Source organism: Alternaria alternata (assembly GCF_001642055.1).
Source record: "Alternaria alternata strain SRC1lrK2f unplaced genomic scaffold CC77scaffold_35, whole genome shotgun sequence".
NCBI classification, from domain to species: Eukaryota; Fungi; Ascomycota; class Dothideomycetes; order Pleosporales; family Pleosporaceae; genus Alternaria; species Alternaria alternata.
In genome coordinates, this window is record NW_017306224.1 from 197,225 (window position 1) to 216,297 (window position 19,073).

The 19,073-nt window shown below is 49.2% G+C and overlaps 7 protein-coding genes across 7 annotated transcripts; 4 read left to right on the forward strand and 3 right to left on the reverse strand.

Annotated features, from left to right (window-relative positions):
* The first annotated feature begins 112 nt into the window (after positions 1–112).
* CC77DRAFT_1083230 (taurine catabolism dioxygenase) lies at positions 113–1,490 on the forward strand. Its single transcript, XM_018529386.1, has 2 exons — positions 113–567; positions 618–1,490. The coding sequence occupies exons 1-2, from the start codon at positions 415–417 to the stop codon at positions 1,431–1,433; spliced, it is 969 nt and encodes a 322-aa protein (XP_018379504.1). The 5' UTR covers positions 113–414; the 3' UTR covers positions 1,434–1,490.
* Positions 1,491–2,015: 525 nt separating this feature from the next.
* CC77DRAFT_1026140 (NmrA-like family protein) lies at positions 2,016–3,269 on the forward strand. The gene is made up of 2 exons (XM_018526201.1): positions 2,016–2,765; positions 2,823–3,269. The coding sequence occupies exons 1-2, from the start codon at positions 2,169–2,171 to the stop codon at positions 3,237–3,239; spliced, it is 1,014 nt and encodes a 337-aa protein (XP_018379505.1). The 5' UTR covers positions 2,016–2,168; the 3' UTR covers positions 3,240–3,269.
* A 38-nt stretch (positions 3,270–3,307) lies between these two features.
* Positions 3,308–5,163, reverse strand: CC77DRAFT_1083238 (cytochrome P450; the record flags this gene model as incomplete). Its single annotated transcript, XM_018529387.1, has 4 exons — positions 3,308–4,006; positions 4,065–4,337; positions 4,374–4,619; positions 4,672–5,163. 4 exons carry the CDS (start codon positions 5,161–5,163, stop codon positions 3,308–3,310), a joined length of 1,710 nt encoding a protein of 569 aa, XP_018379506.1.
* Positions 5,164–6,200: 1,037 nt separating this feature from the next.
* On the reverse strand, positions 6,201–8,086 carry CC77DRAFT_949545 (fumarylacetoacetate hydrolase-like protein; the record flags this gene model as incomplete). Its single annotated transcript, XM_018535265.1, has 3 exons — positions 6,201–7,190; positions 7,247–7,426; positions 7,475–8,086. The coding sequence occupies 3 exons, from the start codon at positions 8,084–8,086 to the stop codon at positions 6,201–6,203; spliced, it is 1,782 nt and encodes a 593-aa protein (XP_018379507.1).
* Positions 8,087–8,154: 68 nt separating this feature from the next.
* CC77DRAFT_579990 (hypothetical protein) lies at positions 8,155–11,102 on the reverse strand. Its single transcript, XM_018532334.1, has 7 exons — positions 10,770–11,102; positions 10,681–10,704; positions 10,502–10,617; positions 9,992–10,437; positions 9,636–9,928; positions 9,119–9,562; positions 8,155–9,067 (listed from the first exon to the last, which is right to left on the reverse strand). Exons 1-7 carry the CDS (start codon positions 10,899–10,901, stop codon positions 8,327–8,329), a joined length of 2,196 nt encoding a protein of 731 aa, XP_018379508.1. The 5' UTR covers positions 10,902–11,102; the 3' UTR covers positions 8,155–8,326.
* Positions 11,103–11,219: 117 nt separating this feature from the next.
* Positions 11,220–15,832, forward strand: CC77DRAFT_976046 (P-loop containing nucleoside triphosphate hydrolase protein). Its single transcript, XM_018535930.1, has 4 exons — positions 11,220–11,747; positions 11,810–12,463; positions 12,524–12,950; positions 13,003–15,832. The coding sequence occupies exons 1-4, from the start codon at positions 11,452–11,454 to the stop codon at positions 15,439–15,441; spliced, it is 3,816 nt and encodes a 1,271-aa protein (XP_018379509.1). The 5' UTR covers positions 11,220–11,451; the 3' UTR covers positions 15,442–15,832.
* Positions 15,833–16,737: 905 nt separating this feature from the next.
* On the forward strand, positions 16,738–18,707 carry CC77DRAFT_1026145 (putative cytochrome P450). The gene is made up of 3 exons (XM_018526202.1): positions 16,738–16,808; positions 16,880–17,135; positions 17,211–18,707. Exons 2-3 carry the CDS (start codon positions 16,889–16,891, stop codon positions 18,545–18,547), a joined length of 1,584 nt encoding a protein of 527 aa, XP_018379510.1. The 5' UTR covers positions 16,738–16,808; positions 16,880–16,888; the 3' UTR covers positions 18,548–18,707.
* Positions 18,708–19,073: the final 366 nt, after the last annotated feature.

Below are 19,073 nucleotides of genomic sequence, written 5' to 3' on the forward strand. Positions count from 1 at the left end.
ACCGGCTCTCGGCTATGGTCGGTTACGTCGCCATGAGACTAGTGCGTTTCTGCTGCCCTTACCGTTCCACGTGCGCCGTCGCTAAATGTCCGAACACAATCTCACAAGAGCACCATTCGTCCCATCATAGATAGCCTTCGGCTTTGGGGATCGACGGAGGTTTCATGGACAAATTCACGGCACTTCGCCTGCATATGAGAGCTGTGTGCATGAGCGAACACCAGCACATGTTGTGCATATCTATAGTCGGTTATGGATCAAACATGTGGTGGATACAGTTGATCGGCAATGGCAGGCGTCAATCAACCATTGCTAAAGAGACTGAAGCCTCACAAATATAAGATCTAACACCTGTAAAACGAAACAAAGTATCATTCAAGACTAGACAACACATCAAGTTCATCAGCTTTCAACATGTCAGCCACGATTACCGAAAAGACTATCTCTGTTCCGACCCTTCAAATTAGAGAGCTTAAGAACGGCTTCGGTGTTGAGGTTCGAGGGCTTGACCTTAAAGATGGTGCCTCTGATGAGACTTACCGCCTTCTTCAAGACCTCTTGACGAAGGTGAGCGCCATGAAAACATTTTCATGGCTTCTTACTTACTATATGTGCAGTATGGTGTGGTCGTCTTACGCCAGACAAACTTGACCGACTCGGCCCACATCGCCTTGGGCCGTAAATTCGGCGAACTAGACGATGTGAGGCCCTACAATAAGGCCGGCCGTAGGAATCGTCTTGATTATGACGAACTCTTCGATGTCGGCAACATCGAAGCGGACAACACCCTTGTCTCTCCGACTAGCCCACGCGCGCAGGCAAACAAAGGCAACAGCTACTTCCACGTTGACAGTAGCTTCAACCCACGCCGAGCAGGCTACTCCTTGCTACTGGCTCACGAGTTACCTCCCACTGGCACAGGCGGTGCGACAGAATTCTGCGATACGAGGGCGGCTTGGGATGACCTTCCTCGTAATGTGCAGAGTGAGCTGTTGGCTAAAGACCTAGTCGCTTGCCACTCGATTCTGCATTCAAAGAAGTTAGCTGCCCCTGAGCACTTTGCGGGTATAGAACCTGCTGATCATCCTATGGGTCGTCATAAGCTTGTGCAGCGTCATGAAGCATCCGGACGTACGAATTTGTATCTGGCGATGCACATCCACCACATTGAGGGTTTGAAGCCAGAGGAGAGCCAGGAACTATTCAATATGCTATTCGAGCATGCTACCCAGGAGAAGTATAGAGTGGCTGTGGAATGGCATGATGTCGGCGATCTGGTCATCTGGGATAACACTTGTACCATGCACCGTGCGATGGGAGGACCTTTTGCATACAAGTATCGTAGGGATATGAGAAGAGTCACAGTACACGATAATAGTAGCCAAGCATGGGGTCTGAATGACAAATCAGGCGTAAGACAAGGTCTTCCCTAGCTACTCACTGTTATAGTAGGAGAACTATGGGTCGATCAGTCCGGTTCAATGTTCATGGCCACGGTGGTAGCTATAATCGAATGCAGTTCCTTTGCTTCTTGGATGCATGCGAAATCTTCTCTTTTAGAAAACAATGGAAGGGGAAATGCGTAAAGGCTGGACAATTATGATGAACTTATATTAATCAGCTGCAGAGGAAGCGACGAAAACAGAGCAACGCTCAGTTCGCAACAATAACGATGTTTCCGTACGCTTGGACTTTGCATTTGCATTTTCCTCATCTATGCGGTTCTAGTGGCAAGCTGTGCACATGCACGTAACTAAGATTAGGGTTGGGGTAGTTACCAACAAGCGCAGAAAATACGAGGTATGACCGAGCTTTACAAAGCAAAATCTTTCAAGCGCCGGTAAAGGTCGGTAATCGGAGCTTGCCATCACCGATCCATTTCGTTCTCGTTCTAGCGCTGGGGTTCGTCAACTACGATGACTAGTCTTGTCCCACTCCTTCGCTTTCTAAGCTGCCGCCTCTGCTCTGTTATTTGCTTGAGTCGTATATTCTACTTCTATCGGAGTAATTGTTGACCCGAGTCTGCTCGTACTCATTTGCACAATCCGCGCTTCGTCTCTTACTATGTGTGGAGGCACGATATATAATGTCCACATCTTCACCCATTTCCGGTCGCAACAAACCGAAGCAAGCCTACCAACTATTTGACCCTCATCTATTTACTCACTATGTCGAGCAAGAAGCCCACTCTCGTAGTTTTAGGTGCCACTGGCAACCAAGGAGGATCAGTTCTTTCACACTTTCTTTCCCTCACGCCGTCCCCATATGCACTTCGCGGTGTCACTCGGGACGTAACCTCTACAAAAGCCGCATCTTTGTCAGAACGCGGAGTCGAAATGGTAGCAGGAAACTTCGATGAGCCCGCCTCACTCGACGCTGCGTTCAAAGGGGCATCTGCCATCTTTAGCGTGACGGACTATTGGATTCTTTACGGATCCCTTTTGGTACGGCAGCAGTCTACCGCCAACGACCAAAGCACGATGCTTCTCGCGAAGGAAAAGGAAATTCAACAGAACAAGAACATCATTGATGCTGCGGCCAAAGTTGAGACCTTAGAAAGGTTCATCTTTTCTAGTCTGCCCAACACCGAGAAACTCAGTGGTGGAAAATACTCCCACGTACATCAATTTGACGGAAAAGCTATCGCTGAAGAGTATGGGAAAACGACTTATCCGGAGCTCTGGAAGAAGACGAGTGTGCTCTATGCGGGCTTCTTCCTGGAGAACTACCTCAAGCCTGATGCAAGCGCATATCGTCCAAAGCTGGTATGATTACAACACAAGTCCTGTTTCTGACAGAAAAGAGCACTAACTTGTTGTTAGGACAATACTAACAATACACTGTCTTTGGGAGCCGTTGGCACGGTACATCTTCCCATGTTCTCGGCGAAGGCTAATACCGGGCCTATTGTCCACGCCCTCATCCGCGAGGCTGCTGGCCACAAGGTTATCGCTAGTAACACATGGCTTACTTTCCAAGATTTTGCGAAAATACTAGCCAACGTTCTCAACAAGGAAATTGAGTTCACCAACGAGCAGCCGAGCTTCAACATAAGTGATCCAGAGCTGGGACAGAATTTTGCGGATATGATGGGGTGGTATATAGAGTTTAACTACGACGGCAGCAAGGTTGACAAGAGCGTGATACAACCCAAGGATCTTGGTGTTGAATCGCACCTAATGTCTGTAGAAGAGTGGTGCCGTAAGCAGGACTGGGAAAGAATTCTGGATGTTGTTTAAACAGATTGAATATAATGCCGTTATTAGGTATATGAAATTTTCCTTTAATCTAAATTATTGCTATAGAACTACGCTGTCACCTCTTCTAGTTTTACGTAGCAGTAGTTTGGAATAAGTGTAGTCGACTCATGACCTTGAAGTGACGCGATTTCTCCATCAAGCTCTACAAACTTGAAATTCCAGAAGAGTAGTGTGACAAGCGTTCGCAGCTGTATGTATGCCAGCCTCTTCCCGAAACATTGCCTGGGCCCAAATCCAAAGGACTGCATAGGCCCAGCTGAAGGATCAAATTTTAGCCTCCCAAATTCCTCGTCCAATTTCAACCATCTATCTGGGTTGTACAGATGTACGTCTTCTGGCGACCAGTCAGGACGTCTTTTAGTGATATTAGACTTGGTTCGTAGATCCTCCGGAACAGGTATGGCCGGCTCATCCAGTCCAGGTCCACTAGAGGGCATGAGAATGGTAGTCCCTTTCGGAATTCTGTACCCCATCATCTCAGTATCAACTAGAGTAGAGCGTATGAGAGCAGGAAAAGGCGGTCGCATTCGAAGTGTTTCCTCAACAATCGCGTGGAGGTATGGAATGTCGGCACCTGCAATCTCTTCCTTCGTTGGTTGTCGACCTGCCTGGTAGGCTTCCGCATGGTATTGACGCAGATTGCTGCGCAATTTGTCTTGCGCATCTTGATTCTGAGCAAGAAATTTCAGAGTCCAGGTTATAGTTGTCGCGCTAGTTTCATGCCCGGCTTGGTAGTAACCAGTTAACTACGGGAAAGGTTAGCAAAACATGCCAAGTTCCATGGGTTTCAAGCCAGGAACCGACCTCATCGAAGATACCGTTTCTGAAGTAATCCGGTTCGATACCCTTACTATCCGCCGCTTTTCTCTCGCGCTGTACCATATGATCCAGGACAGATGTTATGGACTTGTTTTCCAAACGGGAAATAGATTTCTGTATTTCCATCGCATCGAATCTTTTCACCCAAGCGTAGGATTGACGCAATACCTTATCTTTGAGTAGACAATAATAGTGCATCGTGTTTGGAAACGCACTTAGAACCTGTTCGCCGATGTGGTGAGACAATCTCTCCAGGCCCTTGATGTGAGCAAGGTCTGGTCAGTGTGGGAAAACAACGCTGTTGAATTTCTCGTCGAATTGCAACGGAAGTTCTCCATCGAACGACTCTAGATATTTCAGCTGTTGAACGATAGCGCTGTTTTCATCGTTCACTGCAATAGCTGCCGCAAGGATCATATCTGAAGCAGCGCTGAATATGTCTTCGAAAGCATCAAATGCCCGGCCGTGAGCATGTTCATGCTTGAATTTCCACAAGCTAACTAGATTGGTAGATCGCATATAGATCTGTGGAGAAGACACCTTTTACTGTTTTTAGAACATTCGTAAATTGTGAGGAAGACTTCCAACTTACATTTTGCAGGAATGTTGGTGTCATAGTATCCTTCAACAAATCCTTGTTTGCGCTATATCTTGGGTCTTCTTTTTCAAGGGCAACATGAAACTCAGGTACCACATATCTAAAGGACTGCGTAAAGTCCCGACCTCGACCGAAATCTTTAGCCCTACGCTGCGTAAGGTTTTCGATCTCAGTGAAGTCGGTCAGCACCAATGCGGGCTTTCTGAGAGGACCTAGCCAAACTTGCGCCAGAGGACTGCTGAGGCGGCGACAGTAATCTGTCATATAAAGGATCGGTCGGCCATGAACTTTCTGCCAGGATATGAGTTCTGGCAAGTTCCCGAATATACTGCGTGCCACTTTCTTGTCATAGGGAATGCCAGGAATGGGTTTAGGCAAAGCCCAGCGGTATATGAGAAAACTCACAGCCGCGAGAACAAGAGCGAGTGCAGCATACCCTAAAAAGGAATCAGAGAGCAAGAAATGAGATTTGAAATATGTAATCATTGCAAGTATTCAATATGATATCGTGGTGAGACCAAAAGAGTAGAACAAAATGTTGAAGGATTGATAAGCTCTTAGAGCAACCGCGGGATTTAAGTGTTATATATCTCCGGTTGCTATATCCTGTCATTTGTTTGTGCCCAATGCTTCTATTTCTCGTCCGATCAACCACGCACGATGTGGTCTACTGATCAGATCACTATAGGATTTCGGCTCTTCGGAATTGCTTATGCCGATGATACAGGGAGAATCGTGTTGGACTAATGTGACCCATCGGCCGTTGACTTCGCCGATAAAATGCTGACGTTGTACAATTGCGTACAACGTTGTACACAATTTGTACAAGCTAGTACGAAGATCGGTTTGAGAGTCCTTCCTCGATCCTTACTAGTGTACTCCATTGGCGAGTCACTCATTGAGTGATCCACCGAAACGTACCACTAATTCTACTGAAACCATTCTTGTTCTCAGGCTCCGCGCGTGCGAGCATCATACATGGTGTCGACAGAGTTGTCTACAATCAAGCCAATCAAGCTTTCCGGCCAATACGGCTTGACCGATTGGCTTGGCAGCTTAAAATCCACGAGCTTGATTGGCTTGGTTAATAAAATTGATAGAATTGAATGGCCAAAGCGTACTCCGATCTCGCATCGACGTCTTCTGGATAACAGCAGTGAATGTCTGCCTCAAAGATTTGCTTGCTCTGTTAGGCGATAGGCAGCTCATCAGCGCATACTAGGTTTTGCTACAAAGTATTGACAACGACGTCCTTGTAGAGGTAGTAAACTGGAGGTAAGATGATCTTGCTACGAGGTGAGCTGGAGGGTGTCGGATTCTTGATCTTACATTAACGATCTGAGACTTGAGATACAAGCTATTCCTCTATCATCTCGGTTACGGTCACCAGGTGCTAGTTCCCGGCTTCGGTCTCAATCGCATATCTAAACAGTCGGAAGATCACGCAAGTGGCGCAGGCCAACCCCAGGACTGCAGCGGTGTCATGCTGATCGAGTTCCTCATAAGTACCTTCACGTTCCATACTATTGGACAAAGTCCCTGATAACGTCTGCCACGCCTGCAAGATCCTCGAAAACATGCCAATGACCCACATTCTCCAAGACTCGCAGGCTCGCTTTTGCATTCATCTCTGCCTTGAACTTCTCACACAATTGTGGCGGAGAGAGGTAGTCCTCGGTTCCGGTAACAAAGAGAGTGGTTGCTTGTACTGCAGGGAAGTCAAGACCATGTGCATCACCAAGCGCTGTCAAAGCTTTTGCGTAGCCCTCAGGATCCTGGCCAAGCAGCAGCATCCTTATTGCTGCCATCGCCAGCGGATTCGACGTCTTAGTCTTCTTTGATGTAGTCAGGTTTATCCTTTCGTCGATGTCACATGCGATTCCAGATTCACGCACCCTATCGGCTAGCTTATACGCATCAATAGTGGTGGCTTCGAGCGGTGTGAGCGGAGGACCGAGCAGGATCAACTTTCCGACCTTTTCCGGATGTGCTAATGCGAACTTTACGGCGACTAAGCATCCTATGGAGTGCGCCACGATAGTGGCGTTAGATGGGATGTCTTCTACTTCGAACAAGCCACTCAGGTCCGCGGCAAAGGATTCGATGCTGAGTCTGCTGAGTGGCGATGTTGGTGTTAGGCCATGGCCCTCAAGATCAAATACCCATAGCTGATGCGACATGGTGATATCCAGTGAATGGATGAGTGGTCTGTAATACTCTGAGCTTCCTCCTAGTCCATGCACAAAAACGACCGGAGGGCCTGAGCGACTTCCCAGATTCTTGTAATAGACGGGCTTGTCATGGACCTTTGCCAATAGTCTGGAATCCACGCTCCCGGTCGGATCTTTTCGATGCATGTGGGTAACATCCGCCACGCGACTCGCGATAGGACTGTTGTCTCCCAAATTCCCAATGCAATTCGTCAAAGTACCTAGACCGGTTACCGATACAGCCATAGTGTCTCCAGGTTTGAGATAGACAGGGGGCTTCATTCCAATCCCAACACCGGCGGGCTTTACCATAGTCAGCTAAGAATCTCAGTCACATCTTTCATGAGGCTCAAACTCACAGTACCCGTAGCAAGGACGTCGCCCGGCATCAGTGTTTGTCCTTCCGACATGGTCTTGATCAGAAACGGAATTGAGAAGATCAGATCTTCCGTGGTTGCGTCTTGTCGCAGCTCGCCGTTTATGTGCGTTTGAATTCGCAGTATTCTTTCCAATTTCGACGCAGGTACAGCGATTGGACCCTATGTATCTTCAGTACTACTCGGCAATACGATATGAGCATTGAATACCATTGGGCAGAACGTATCGGGCGACTTGCCGATGTAAAACTGCTTGTGGTCTCTCTGCCGCTCACGCGCCGTGATGTCGTTCACGATAGTATAGCCCCACACATGGCTCATCGCATCTGCTTCCGAGATACGGCAACCGGCTCTACCAATGACTACACCAATCTCACCCTCATAGTCAACGGTTTTCGTGAATTCTGGGTGAGGGTAGACATTCTCCCGGTCTGCAATGATCGACGTGTAACGTTTGGTGAAGATCACAGGATGCGAAGGAGTATCTACTTTGTCTGAGCTATCAAAACCAGAGCTGTTGAACTCCTTCGCATGTTCGGCGTAGTTCTTGCCTACGCAAAGGACGTCTCGGCTTGGGAAGGGAGGAAGGATCTTGACCGATGAAGCGGGTAGTGGTTTGCCAGCGGCGACAACGTTGAGCTCACCAACTTCGACGACTTGATAGAGATCGCTCAGTAAAGTTCCAGATATGAAGGCCAAAGGCTGGATAGTTTTGTCATCGAAGTCGTAATGTCCGACGCGGCTCCGCCCAGTACATGTATCTCGATAGGAGATATAGTTGGTAAGCGAAACGTTCTCGTTGGCTAGATCGGACGCAGCCATGTTGACGAGTTGTGTGAGGTGCAGAGGAGTAGGTTGTTGTTAGGTACTGCAGTTGCTACCACAGTAAGGAAGGTGGGGGTTGGGAGGGCGGATATAGCGGAAATAAGAACGCAAGGCGGGGCAGGCTTCCCACATGAGATCGCGAAGATTGCTTGCAACCTCGACACAGATCTTCCTACGCTTATACTACAATGCATAATTGTGCGGTCATTTCTCGCCTCGTCTTCTGTCAGTGCTATATCATGTCTCGCCGAAATTGTCAAAATCTTGGCTGGATTCCTGAATCCAATACCCCAACTGCGTACCAAGTGGATCAAGATCCATGCCACCGAAGTCGGCCCATGGCTGACTTGCTAAAACAGAGGGTTCGTTGGTGAGATTTATGCTCCCGTTCCACATCCCATCACGATCATGCCATGACGGTAGCCCTCCTAATGTGTTCGGCAATCCCTCCAGTTCTGCGTCCTTCGCGCTGCTTGATAACGGGCCAGATGGACAGGAGCTTAGCTGCATCTGGGCCCTGATTTCACTGTGCACTAAAGCCAGCTTGTGCAGCGCCCTGAATATCTCCAGTTGCTTTGTGCATGATGTGTATTCTGGCTTTTTTGCGAGCGACGCTAGAGCATCAACATAAGTCTTCAGACTTTCAAGGTCTGCGAGATTGGCAGTCTCAATGACGCTGCAGAAGATGATGTTGTAAGGCACGAACGGAAAGAGAATTAGTCCCCCATTGACCCATAGCTCGAACGGAGCAGGATCGTTGTTGTAGCTGACGAGCAGTGCGATACACTGAGTATGCTCACGGAGGCTTATACGAGCAGCGGCTATGCATTCGGAAGAAACCTTCGTTGATGGCTTGCTGAATGCAACACGGTAAATGGCGACAAGAAGCAGGTAATCAGTGGCTCTGGTGGCGTGCTGTGCGAATTCAACTGGCATCAATTCTCCGATTGTGCCACGCGAGTCTTCATCCCATCGGGCCTGAGTGTTTCAGTCAGCATGAACCAATGAAAATTAGCTGGCCCAGTATACCATAGAAGATTCTTTCGAAGCGATTAGAGCACGCCATTCTGCAGCAATGGCTTGACCGCGTGTTGTCCGATGCGTTGCAGGGAGCGCAAGTGCGCCCGGACAGAAAAGGTCATCATATGCGCTGCCATGAAGCCTTGACATCTCGACAGCATGTATCAAGCTTTGTCTGCTCGAAGTAAGGCCTTGAAGGGTGGGGTACTGGTCCGGCTTCGGTATCGTAATGTGCCCATCACGCATCGTCGAAGGACGCCCGAGCCTGAGTGCTGTGGGTCGCTCGATGCAATAAGTTGACCAGAAGAGACAAAAGCGCCGATGCCGTTCTTCAGAAGCAAGTCCAGACGACGAACTGTCTTGATGCAGGCCCAGCGCTTGGCCGAGCATGGCGGCTTTGTTGATGAACGTCCAGCAAGCGTAGATTTTGCCTTTTTGAAGACAATATACAGACTAGGATTTGAAAGTTGTATATTAGTGACATCTTTCAGGGCTCAGAAATTCAAGTGGGGACTACTCGTCTTACCGCTAAGTTCATGGCCAGAACGGCATCGACTGTTGTGGGTAACCAAAAGTTCAATGTCGACAACACTGTCTCGAGGCTATTTTGGCATAATCTTGCTTGGTCTTTGAAATCCTCTCGGGTAACAGGAGATGCCCATGTTCCGCACATGTTGAACATCCAATACAGTCCAGAGAGGGCAATGATGAGTACGACATCGGTAATGGGCCCAGGAGAACAAACTTGAACGATGATGAGGGTAAAATCGCCGAATGACATTGTCTCTCCCAGCCAGGGGACTGTGGTGGTCCCGTGATCTGAAGTGTTCGTGAGCTGATATGTTCACATGTCGAGTAAAGATCATGCAATCCTGCGAATACCTTGAACCATTCTGAGACATGCCATGACATTTTCTATGGTTGGAAGAGGAAGATCTCTTAGAGTCATGCCCGGAGGCAATGTTTTTGCAAATGGTGGACCTTCATGGAGGCTGCTATGCCGACTTTGAGACCGTAAAACGTCTTGCAAAGTCTGACGAGATAGTCGAATGTCAGCGGCAGCGGATGACTGGTCTCCAGTATCCTCATGATCTAGGACTGTCTCGAGTAAGTCGGCCACCTGGATCACATTTAGGAGCAAGGAAATGTCGATGCCCTCATGATCGGGAGTGGATGTTTGGGGTGGTCGTGACGATTTGCTGGTCGCATGTAGATTGGCATTCATGGTACTGAGTTGTGAAAGATCTCGATCTGGCCGCACTTCGAGCCGCTGCACGAGGCGAGCTAAGTCGTCAAGCTTTTTGGTTATATCTTCGATCCTGCTTTCACTGATGAACGTCAGAAGTCAAACCTAATCAACGGCTCGAACCATACCATCGGGCAGTCACGTACTACAAGCTTGAAACCAAAATCCGCTGTCGCTTCGCTCGATTCTGAATTTCTGGAAATGTGCACTGGAGAGATGCTCGAAGGCATTGGTTGCAGGGGTCTTGGCGATTGCACTTGATCTAGAAGCACATACGTCAATATCCTGCACGAATGGTATTTCTCTTTTGTTCAACGAGACTAACTTTGCGTCTACGGCATCTATCACACTAATGACTCCAATTAGCTCAGTACATTCGGAGACTCCTGGGTGTATGTTCAAACCCTGACGTACAGCGACTTTCGAAACAGGACCTTCCAAACTTTGTGTGGTCTTGTTCTCTTCATCATTGCTAATTTCGTCATGTTCGGGAAGCATCTCCTCATCGCTCATTTCCGCAGATCGTGAGGCTGGTCGTAGAGTCATGCTGGCGGCGATAGCGGCGGGCTCCACAAACTCGGGGTTAGTAAGAGGCGCAAATTAGTGGGCGCAGACCAGCTACGCGCTGGAATGCAATCAACGCAAAGTCGTGCGTTACGGTGGCTAACCCTTTCCCCAGCAGCGATTCGGGCGACAGGTCTCCGTGGTCCGGACTGCAGATGTAGAAGAGCAAAGAGATGACCGCTAATGCTTATGTGACGCTAATGTCACGTGATCAATGACGCGGACGTGCGGGCCGCTCAGGGTCCGCATGCCGCTTGTCTTTCCCTACTCTCGCTCTGCGGCGTGCGGCCTCTTCATGTCCGCTACTCTACCAAGTGCATAACAACACGCGCGCAGTACTCCTGGGTTAACTAACGCGACTCGAACGCCAATATAATAATTATTGAAAAGCCCGACAACATGACTACCAGTCCTGAACTTACAAGCAGCCTTTGTACTACAAATTCCACTCGTTTTGTTCTCTTAACATATCCAACTCTAATAGATCTTCACGGCCACTGCAAAACGCATCCCCCTGCTCAGTACAATTCGCATGACGATGTCAGAAAAGCGGAAACAATACGCAGTCCGAAATCATCTCTCTTCTGACAGGCAACTCCCCCCAACCGAGAAAAAGACACCGTCAGCATTTGCTGCATTTTTTCGGACATTCACCTACGCCACATCGAGTCATTATGTTTTGTTGGGAATTTCGATCGTAGCCGCAATTACCGCAGGCGTTGCGCAAGCCATGGTCAACGTGGTCATGGGTGAGTTCGTGCGATTGCTGGGTAGCGTTGGCACCGAGGGCTTCTCTGATAGCTACATGAGTGCGGTCAGCACAACTGCGTACGTAGAGTACAACTCTTCTTCCAAGATTCAAGTTTGAATGCTGATAGTAGAACCTTCAGTCTTTACTTCGTTTATATCGGCATTGTCAGACTGGCTTCCATCTATCTGTATGGCTCCTTGATGACCTACGTTGCGTATCACCTAGTTCGAGCCATTCAGCACGACTACCTGCAAGCAGCTCTTCGCCAAGAGGTCGGTTTCCATGATCAAGGTGTCTCCGGGTCAATTTCCACCCAAGCAACGGCAAACGGCCTCATGATTCAGTCGGGTATCTCAGAAAAGCTCGGTCTAGTTGTGCAGTCCGTAACCACCTTCGTTGCAGCCTTCGTCATCGCCTTCGTCGCCCAGTGGAAGCTCACCTTGATCTTGATCTGCATTATTCCAGCATCCATTCTACTCGTTGGTGGAGTCAGTACGTATGATACCATCAACAACCGCGAAGTGTTCAAGGTCTACTCGGACGCTGCGAGCTATGCTGAGAACATCCTAAGCGCCATGCGAACCGTCAAAGCTTTCAATCTGCAGTCTAGGACGTTAGCAAGGTACAAAAGCTACATAGATATGGCTTTGAAACTCGGAAATAAGCGTAGCAAGACTTCTGGAATAATATTCGGTGGCCAATACTTCGTTGTCTTCGCAGGCATGGGCTTGGCATTCTGGCAAGGCTTCAGTATGATATCCCGTGGTGAGGCAGATCTCGGAACTGTTTTTACGTACGTACCACCCCTCCCATGCGAAGTTGGCGTCGAGTCTTGATTGACATGGATCACCAGAGTACTTTTCTCCGTCATCATCGCCGCTTCGACAGTTATGTTGACAGGGCCAAACTTCGTTACCTTCGGGCGTGCTGCGTCTGCGGCGATTGATCTATTCGAGCTCATGGATAGGAAGTCTAGAATTGACTCATTGGACCCCTCCGGCATAGAGCCTGCGGCGTTGATAGGTGAAGTTGAGCTAGAATATGTCAGGTTCAATTACCCGATGCGCCCTGATACCATGGTTCTTCGCGATTTTTCGCTCAAAATCCCTGCTGGTAAGGTGACTGCTCTCGTTGGTCCTAGCGGCTCGGGCAAGAGTACTATCATCGGTCTTCTTGAGCGATGGTATGATCCAACATCAGGAAATATCAAGATCGACGGCCATGTTACCTCAACCTTGAATCTACGATGGTTACGAACACACGTTCGACTCGTTCAGCAAGTAAGTACTGTCGTGTGATCACACCTTCTAGCTGATGTGCTGACGGAATAAGGAACCTGTACTCTTCAATGGCACGGTCTTGGATAATATCATCCATGGCCTTGTCGCTACCAAATGGCAGCACGAGCCTCGACAGAAGCAGATTCATCGAGCTGTTGACGCTGCAAAGCTAGCTTTTGCCCACGACTTTATCATGCAACTTCCCAATGGTTACGACACTCGTGTTGGAGAAAGAGGCGGACTACTCTCTGGTGGCCAGAAGCAGAGGGTTGCTATTGCTCGCAGTTTGATCTCAGATCCTCGTATCCTCCTGCTAGATGAAGCCACCAGTGCACTTGACCCAACTGCCGAAACCGTCGTCCAGAAGGCGCTCGATAGTGCTGCACAGAATCGCACGACAATCGTCATCGCACACAAACTTTCAACGGTCTGCAATGCCGACAACATCGTGGTCATGTCCAAAGGCGAATTAGTTGAGCAAGGCACTCATGCGGAGCTCCTGAACCGCGGTGGGATGTATGCCAAACTCGTACAGGTGCAGAGCCTGTTGCCAGTTCAGAATCAGCTGCTGAACATCAGAGATACACCCTTGGAAGAAATCGAGAAACAAGACGTTCTCGCTCAAACAGCTGTGTCTCTGGACAGGCCAGATACCGCCGGCCCACATGACCACGGCAAGGTTGGCAAGAAAGAAGACTCACAGTCATCTAGGGAGGTTGGCCTGCTCCGCAGTTGTTGGAAACTAGCAAGATTGACTCCTGAACTGCGCCGATGGTACATTCTGGCAGGAGCTACATGCGTTGTCGGAGCTGCGGTCAACCCAGGTCAAGCCTTGTTATTGGCTCAGCTTGTGCAACTCATGGGGAATGATGATCCTACACCGAAGGCCAATTTTCTGGCTTTGATGTTCCTGGTTCTCTCACTAGGCTGCCTGTTGTGCTACTACACTTTGGGCTGGGCCATGAACGTAATCGCGAATACCTTGAGCGCCAGGGTGCGATCCGGCATGATGGAATGTCTTCTCTACCAGGATTCAAGGTTTTTCGACTTCCCCGAGAATACTGTCGGCTCCATGACTGCTAAGCTCGATTCTCACCCACAGGCTGTACTCGAGCTGATGGGTATCAACATCTCTTTCTCCGTTATCTCGATCGTCAGCGTTGTCGCATGCTGTATTCTCTCCCTCGCCACGTCCTGGAAGGTTGGAGTTGTCGGCATCTTTGTTGGCCTCCCCCCTCTCATCCTGTCCGGCTGGCTGCGACTGAAGCTGGAGAAGCGTTTGAACACGATAATCAACACTTCTTTCAGCCAAAGCGCATCAATAGCATCGGAAGCAGTTCTCGCTATTCGAACTGTGTCATCTCTTGCCATCGAAGAAGATTTCTTGCAGAGATATACCACAGCACTCGATTCGGCTATTCACGTATGCACACCGCATCTGTTCCATGTCATGATTTGGTTCGCGCTCACTCAAGCCGTCGAGCAATTCGTTCTTGCACTGGGCTTCTGGTGGGGATCAAAGCTGGTCACTGCTGGCGAGATCAGCTTCTATCAATTCATGGTCTCATTCATGGCGATATTCTTCTCTGGAACCTCCGCGGGAACGCTACTCAGCTTTTCCGGTAGCTTCACTAAAGGTCACCAAGCGGCGAATTACTTCTTCTGGCTATCTGAACTGCAACCAGTCATAACTGAAACGAACGATAACAGAAGTATTGCACCAATGGAGAGCTGCATGGCATATGAACTGAATGACCTGCAATTCTCTTATCCACTTGTGCCAGACAGTCAAGTTTTGAAGGGCGTCTCGATGACCATTCGACGTGGTGAATTCGTGGCATTTGTAGGCGCATCAGGATGCGGCAAGAGTACCATGATCGCTCTTCTCGAACGCTTCTACGATCCGACAAGTGGTAGCATTATCGTAGATTCGCAGCCCCTGCAAACGATGAGCCCAAGTAGCTATCGTCGCAACGTTTCGCTCGTTCAACAAGAACCATCCTTGTTCCCAGGCTCCGTGCGCGAGAACATCATGCACGGCGTCGATGCCGCTGACATCTCCGCTACAGAAATCGAGGAAGCTTGTCGAGCGGCCAACGTCTGGGAGTTTGTTTCCTCCCTTCCCGAGGGCCTTGAAACACTTTGCGGTATCGGCGGCAGCCAGTTCTCCGGTGGTCAGAGGCAGCGCATCGCCATTGCCAGAGCTCTGGTCCGCCAGCCGAAAGTCCTTCTTCTAGACGAAGCCACGAGTGCTTTAGACACTGAATCAGAGCGCGCAGTGCAAGCGGCTTTGATAGAAGCTGCTTGTGGTGACAGGATAACAATTGCCGTCGCCCATCGTCTATCGACTGTTCGCGAAGCCCATCGCATCTTCGTCTTCTCAGATGGTCATATCGTTGAGGCTGGGACTCATGAGGAGCTGCTCAAGAAGAACGGCATGTACTTCAAGATGTGTCAGGCTCAGAGCTTGGATCGTGGGATATCAACTTAAAGGGATCTTGAGTTAGTGAGTATACCAATAGCCAAGTCAGACACATGTCTTTCGACAGAGTTCGGTTGCAACCTCCGATGAGTCAGCGTGTGCGTCGGGATCAGAAAAGTGCTTTTTTGTGGTCATAGGCCCAAAACAAACTGCAGCACACATGCACTAATCCCAGCAATCTGAAGTGGGCGGGGACAGATTGTTCAATCTTTTTAGACACATAAAGATTGTTTGCTCTGGAGCGGATATGGAAGAAATCTCAAATGCGGTATACTCCTGATGAATAGTGCCCCTATTGATGGTAGATGTATATTTACGAGTCGAGACGGCAGTCGCTTTGTAGTAAGAAGCGCTGATATGCCATGATTCGTCGCCGAGGAGGGTTAATCGGTAGCCCATGCAACTGGAATGGAGGCTTGCGGGTAGAGCCGCAGCGTAGATATCTACCCCGCAACGATTTGACGGGCCGCTGGCGGGTGTTTGCTCACAAAGATGCGGGAAGTGCACTTAGTCGCTTGGTCTATCCCATAACAATAGACTGATGCGCGTGAAGCATGTGACGAATGGCCTGCCATCGCGTTGCCGGCCCTCAACACTTTAGCATGTGATTGAACGAGTGTGGTGGGTTGAGCGATTGGATGCCTTCTTCCTGGTGTATGCATCGATAAATTGGGAGGGTGTCGAGTAATGTCGGACCAGATTATTCTGGGAGCATGCTACACAAGCTCATCCTGAATTGCGATGTTTTCCACTTGATTGTAAGCGGAGTTGGGGATCCGACTAGCGACACGTGGAGGCGTTTACTTGGCAAGTTCCCATTGCATAGAACTCACAACCCTTTGTCGGTCGGTCGCAGCGTCGCAAATCTCTCTTATCAATCCTACAATAATCTGCGGTAGCTCTGTCTAGTTGCTCTCCCCTAGAGAGGTGTCAGGCCTCTACGCGAGATTTCTCTCCATGCATGCCAAGCACACTTAGTCCTTTTCGCTACCCAGCAAGTCATATGTCCTCGCACTGACGGAGGCGGCCGCGACACCAGTTTCTGTGCTAACAGGCATCCGTACAGCATCCATTGGCATCACAGGAGCTGAGCTCATTTACCATCTAGGCATACAACGTTCGCGCATTTCAGGTTCTTGCTAGATCAGAGAGTTCCGCAGTGCTTCCGATTGTTGAGCTGCATGAGGGCCGTGTGCTCTGGGTAGCATTAAATGAAGACGCGGGGTCATCAGAAAGAAGCAACACACACCACATGGACCGTCGTACAAACACCGTGCATCATGCATGACGTGTTCAGTCTGCACCAATCTCACGAACAATCCCCAAATGCAGCTGGAGAGGTTAATTGAACTCGATCTACTTCCTTGCGATGCCAGGTAAAGTTTCTCCACTTCTGAACAAACCCACCTCGCCAACCACCTGACGCGACTTCTTTACTCAACCAAAGCTCGCAAGAATGGTCCTGCAAGAAACAATTACTGGTGGTATCCGCGATAATCTCTCGCATTACTCAATACTTATCGGAGTTGTCTTGTTCTGTTCCTACTTAATTGGCAACGCAGTTTACCAGCTATACATCAGCCCTCTATCAAAGTTTCCAGGTCCAAAGCTAGCCGCAGTGACGTTGTGCTACGAGTGCTACTTCGATGTCTTCCAATGGGGTAGATACTGGGCGGAAATAAAGAAGATGCATGAAAAATATGGTATGTCACCATCCGGCCCTTGTCGGGGATTGAGCCGCCTTCGTCTCTGCCGGCAGTAATATTAACATGATCAAGGCCCCATAGTTCGCATCAGCCCTTACGAACTCCACGTTTCTGATCCTACCTTCATAGAAACGCTGTATACTCGATCCGCGCCACGCGACAAATACAACTTTATGACTGCTGAGTTCGGCAATCCTTTGACAGCTTTCAGTACAGACGATCACTACCACCACCGTATCCGCCGCGCAGCCATGAATCCGTTCTTTTCCAAACAGCGCATCATGGGCCTACAGGATATGATTTGGACGTACGTCGAAAGATTATGTACAAGATTCGAGGAATATGATCTTGCCAAAAGAGCCATACCTACATGTGAAGCATTCAGTTGTTTGGCTGCAGACGTAATCATCAAATACTCCATGGGCGTGGAACAAAAGTCTCTCGACGACCCTGACTTTGCACCATATTTTACACAGGCCAACAAGAGATTTGCGTCCCTTTCTTTGATCACTCGATACGCACCCTGGTTACACTCTGTCATCAACGCGTTACCGCAAGACTGGGTAGAAAAACGAAGCCCCGAATACGCAGCGATGATGGACCTCCGGAAAATGAACAACCGACGCGTGCAAGAGGTTTTTACGAAAAAGGAAAAAGTCAGGCAGGGATCTGGAGTTGCAGACAGCAACACGACTAGCGAGCACACGATATTTCACGACCTCCTCGACAGCGATCTACCACCCAACGAGAAGAACCTTGAGCGACTCAGCCAGGAAAGCCAGGTCATTGTCGGCGCTGGGATTGATACAGTCGGCAACACATTGAACGCTATCCTCTTCCACCTTCTCGACAACCCGTCCACCTATACAAAGCTCAAGGCGGAGATAGTATCAGCTATGCCAGATCCCTACGAGCGTAAGGCGCTTGTGGACTTAGAGAAACTGCCCTATCTCACCGCTGTTATCAGTGAAGGCCTTCGAATGAGCAACGGTCTTGCGATCCGCAATGCGCGCCTTGCGCGCTCGCCTATGGTTTATAGAGATTATATCATTCCCGCATTCACACCAGTCGGCATGACCGCTCCCTTGATTCATACCAACAAGTCAATCTTCCCTGAACCAGACTCGTTCATTCCAGAGCGCTGGCTCAATGACAACGGCGCTGTAGGTGCTAGAACATCCGATGGGCAGCCATTGGACAGGTTCCTCATGGCTTTCGGCCGTGGCACGAGATCATGTGTGGGTATGAACTTGGCGTATGCGGAGATGCGGATTTGCATTGCAGCTGTGATTAGGCGGTTCGATATGGAACTTTTCAACTCAAGCCGAAAGGATGTCGATTTCGTGCATGATGTGTTTCTGCCTGGTGTGGATCAGAGCAGTAAGGGCGTGCATGTGCTAGTCAAGTAATCACTTCTACCCTAGCGGTCACACCTATTTGCACTTTCAATTTTGGCGCGCCTCCACATCCCGCTTTTCCATACGTGGAATTTCGTAGACCTCTCATACTTCCACACCTTGAGCGTGCTGTGGTTGTGCCAAGGACGTCTGGACTATGTTCATGAATCGCACTTCGGAGGGTGCATCGTACGCTACACTCATGCTTAAATTTGGCTTGGCTTGCAAGCAGCAGTGCACTCCACGAGTCTTACTTAGTGGCGATACACGATTATTGTACCATGTAACAACTAGAGCTGGGCGACGTCATCTGCATCACGAACAACAACTAAATTCTGCCAGGGACAACATCATTGAGCTGATGTCCCTGAACCCCGCTTTTTGCTGTTAAGCTGTTAATATAAACACGCATTTCGTGGCTAGCAGACAGGACTGTGTCGTAAACCCCATACAGCGGGGTAAGGCTGCATCCCTTCTGAGCCATACACCTCCTTCAGCTTCTTGGTCATGCATCTACCGTACTCCGTTCCTACTTAGC

Coding starts and splice junctions, on each gene's coding strand:
- CC77DRAFT_1083230 (XM_018529386.1), top strand. CDS start 415: ATGTCAGCCACGATTACCGAAAAGACTATCTCTGTTCCGACCCTTCAA. Junction 568..617: donor TTCAAGACCTCTTGACGAAG/GTGAGCGCCATG, acceptor CTATATGTGCAG/TATGGTGTGGTCGTCTTACG.
- CC77DRAFT_1026140 (XM_018526201.1), top strand. CDS start 2,169: ATGTCGAGCAAGAAGCCCACTCTCGTAGTTTTAGGTGCCACTGGCAAC. Junction 2,766..2,822: donor GCGCATATCGTCCAAAGCTG/GTATGATTACAA, acceptor ACTTGTTGTTAG/GACAATACTAACAATACACT.
- CC77DRAFT_579990 (XM_018532334.1), bottom strand. CDS start 10,901: ATGACTCTACGACCAGCCTCACGATCTGCGGAAATGAGCGATGAGGAG. Junction 10,705..10,769: donor GTCCTGTTTCGAAAGTCGCT/GTACGTCAGGGT, acceptor TGGAGTCATTAG/TGTGATAGATGCCGTAGACG. Junction 10,438..10,501: donor ATTTTGGTTTCAAGCTTGTA/GTACGTGACTGC, acceptor GACGTTCATCAG/TGAAAGCAGGATCGAAGATA.
- CC77DRAFT_976046 (XM_018535930.1), top strand. CDS start 11,452: ATGACGATGTCAGAAAAGCGGAAACAATACGCAGTCCGAAATCATCTC. Junction 11,748..11,809: donor AGTGCGGTCAGCACAACTGC/GTACGTAGAGTA, acceptor TAGAACCTTCAG/TCTTTACTTCGTTTATATCG. Junction 12,464..12,523: donor GATCTCGGAACTGTTTTTAC/GTACGTACCACC, acceptor ATGGATCACCAG/AGTACTTTTCTCCGTCATCA.
- CC77DRAFT_1026145 (XM_018526202.1), top strand. CDS start 16,889: ATGGTCCTGCAAGAAACAATTACTGGTGGTATCCGCGATAATCTCTCG. Junction 17,136..17,210: donor GAAGATGCATGAAAAATATG/GTATGTCACCAT, acceptor AACATGATCAAG/GCCCCATAGTTCGCATCAGC.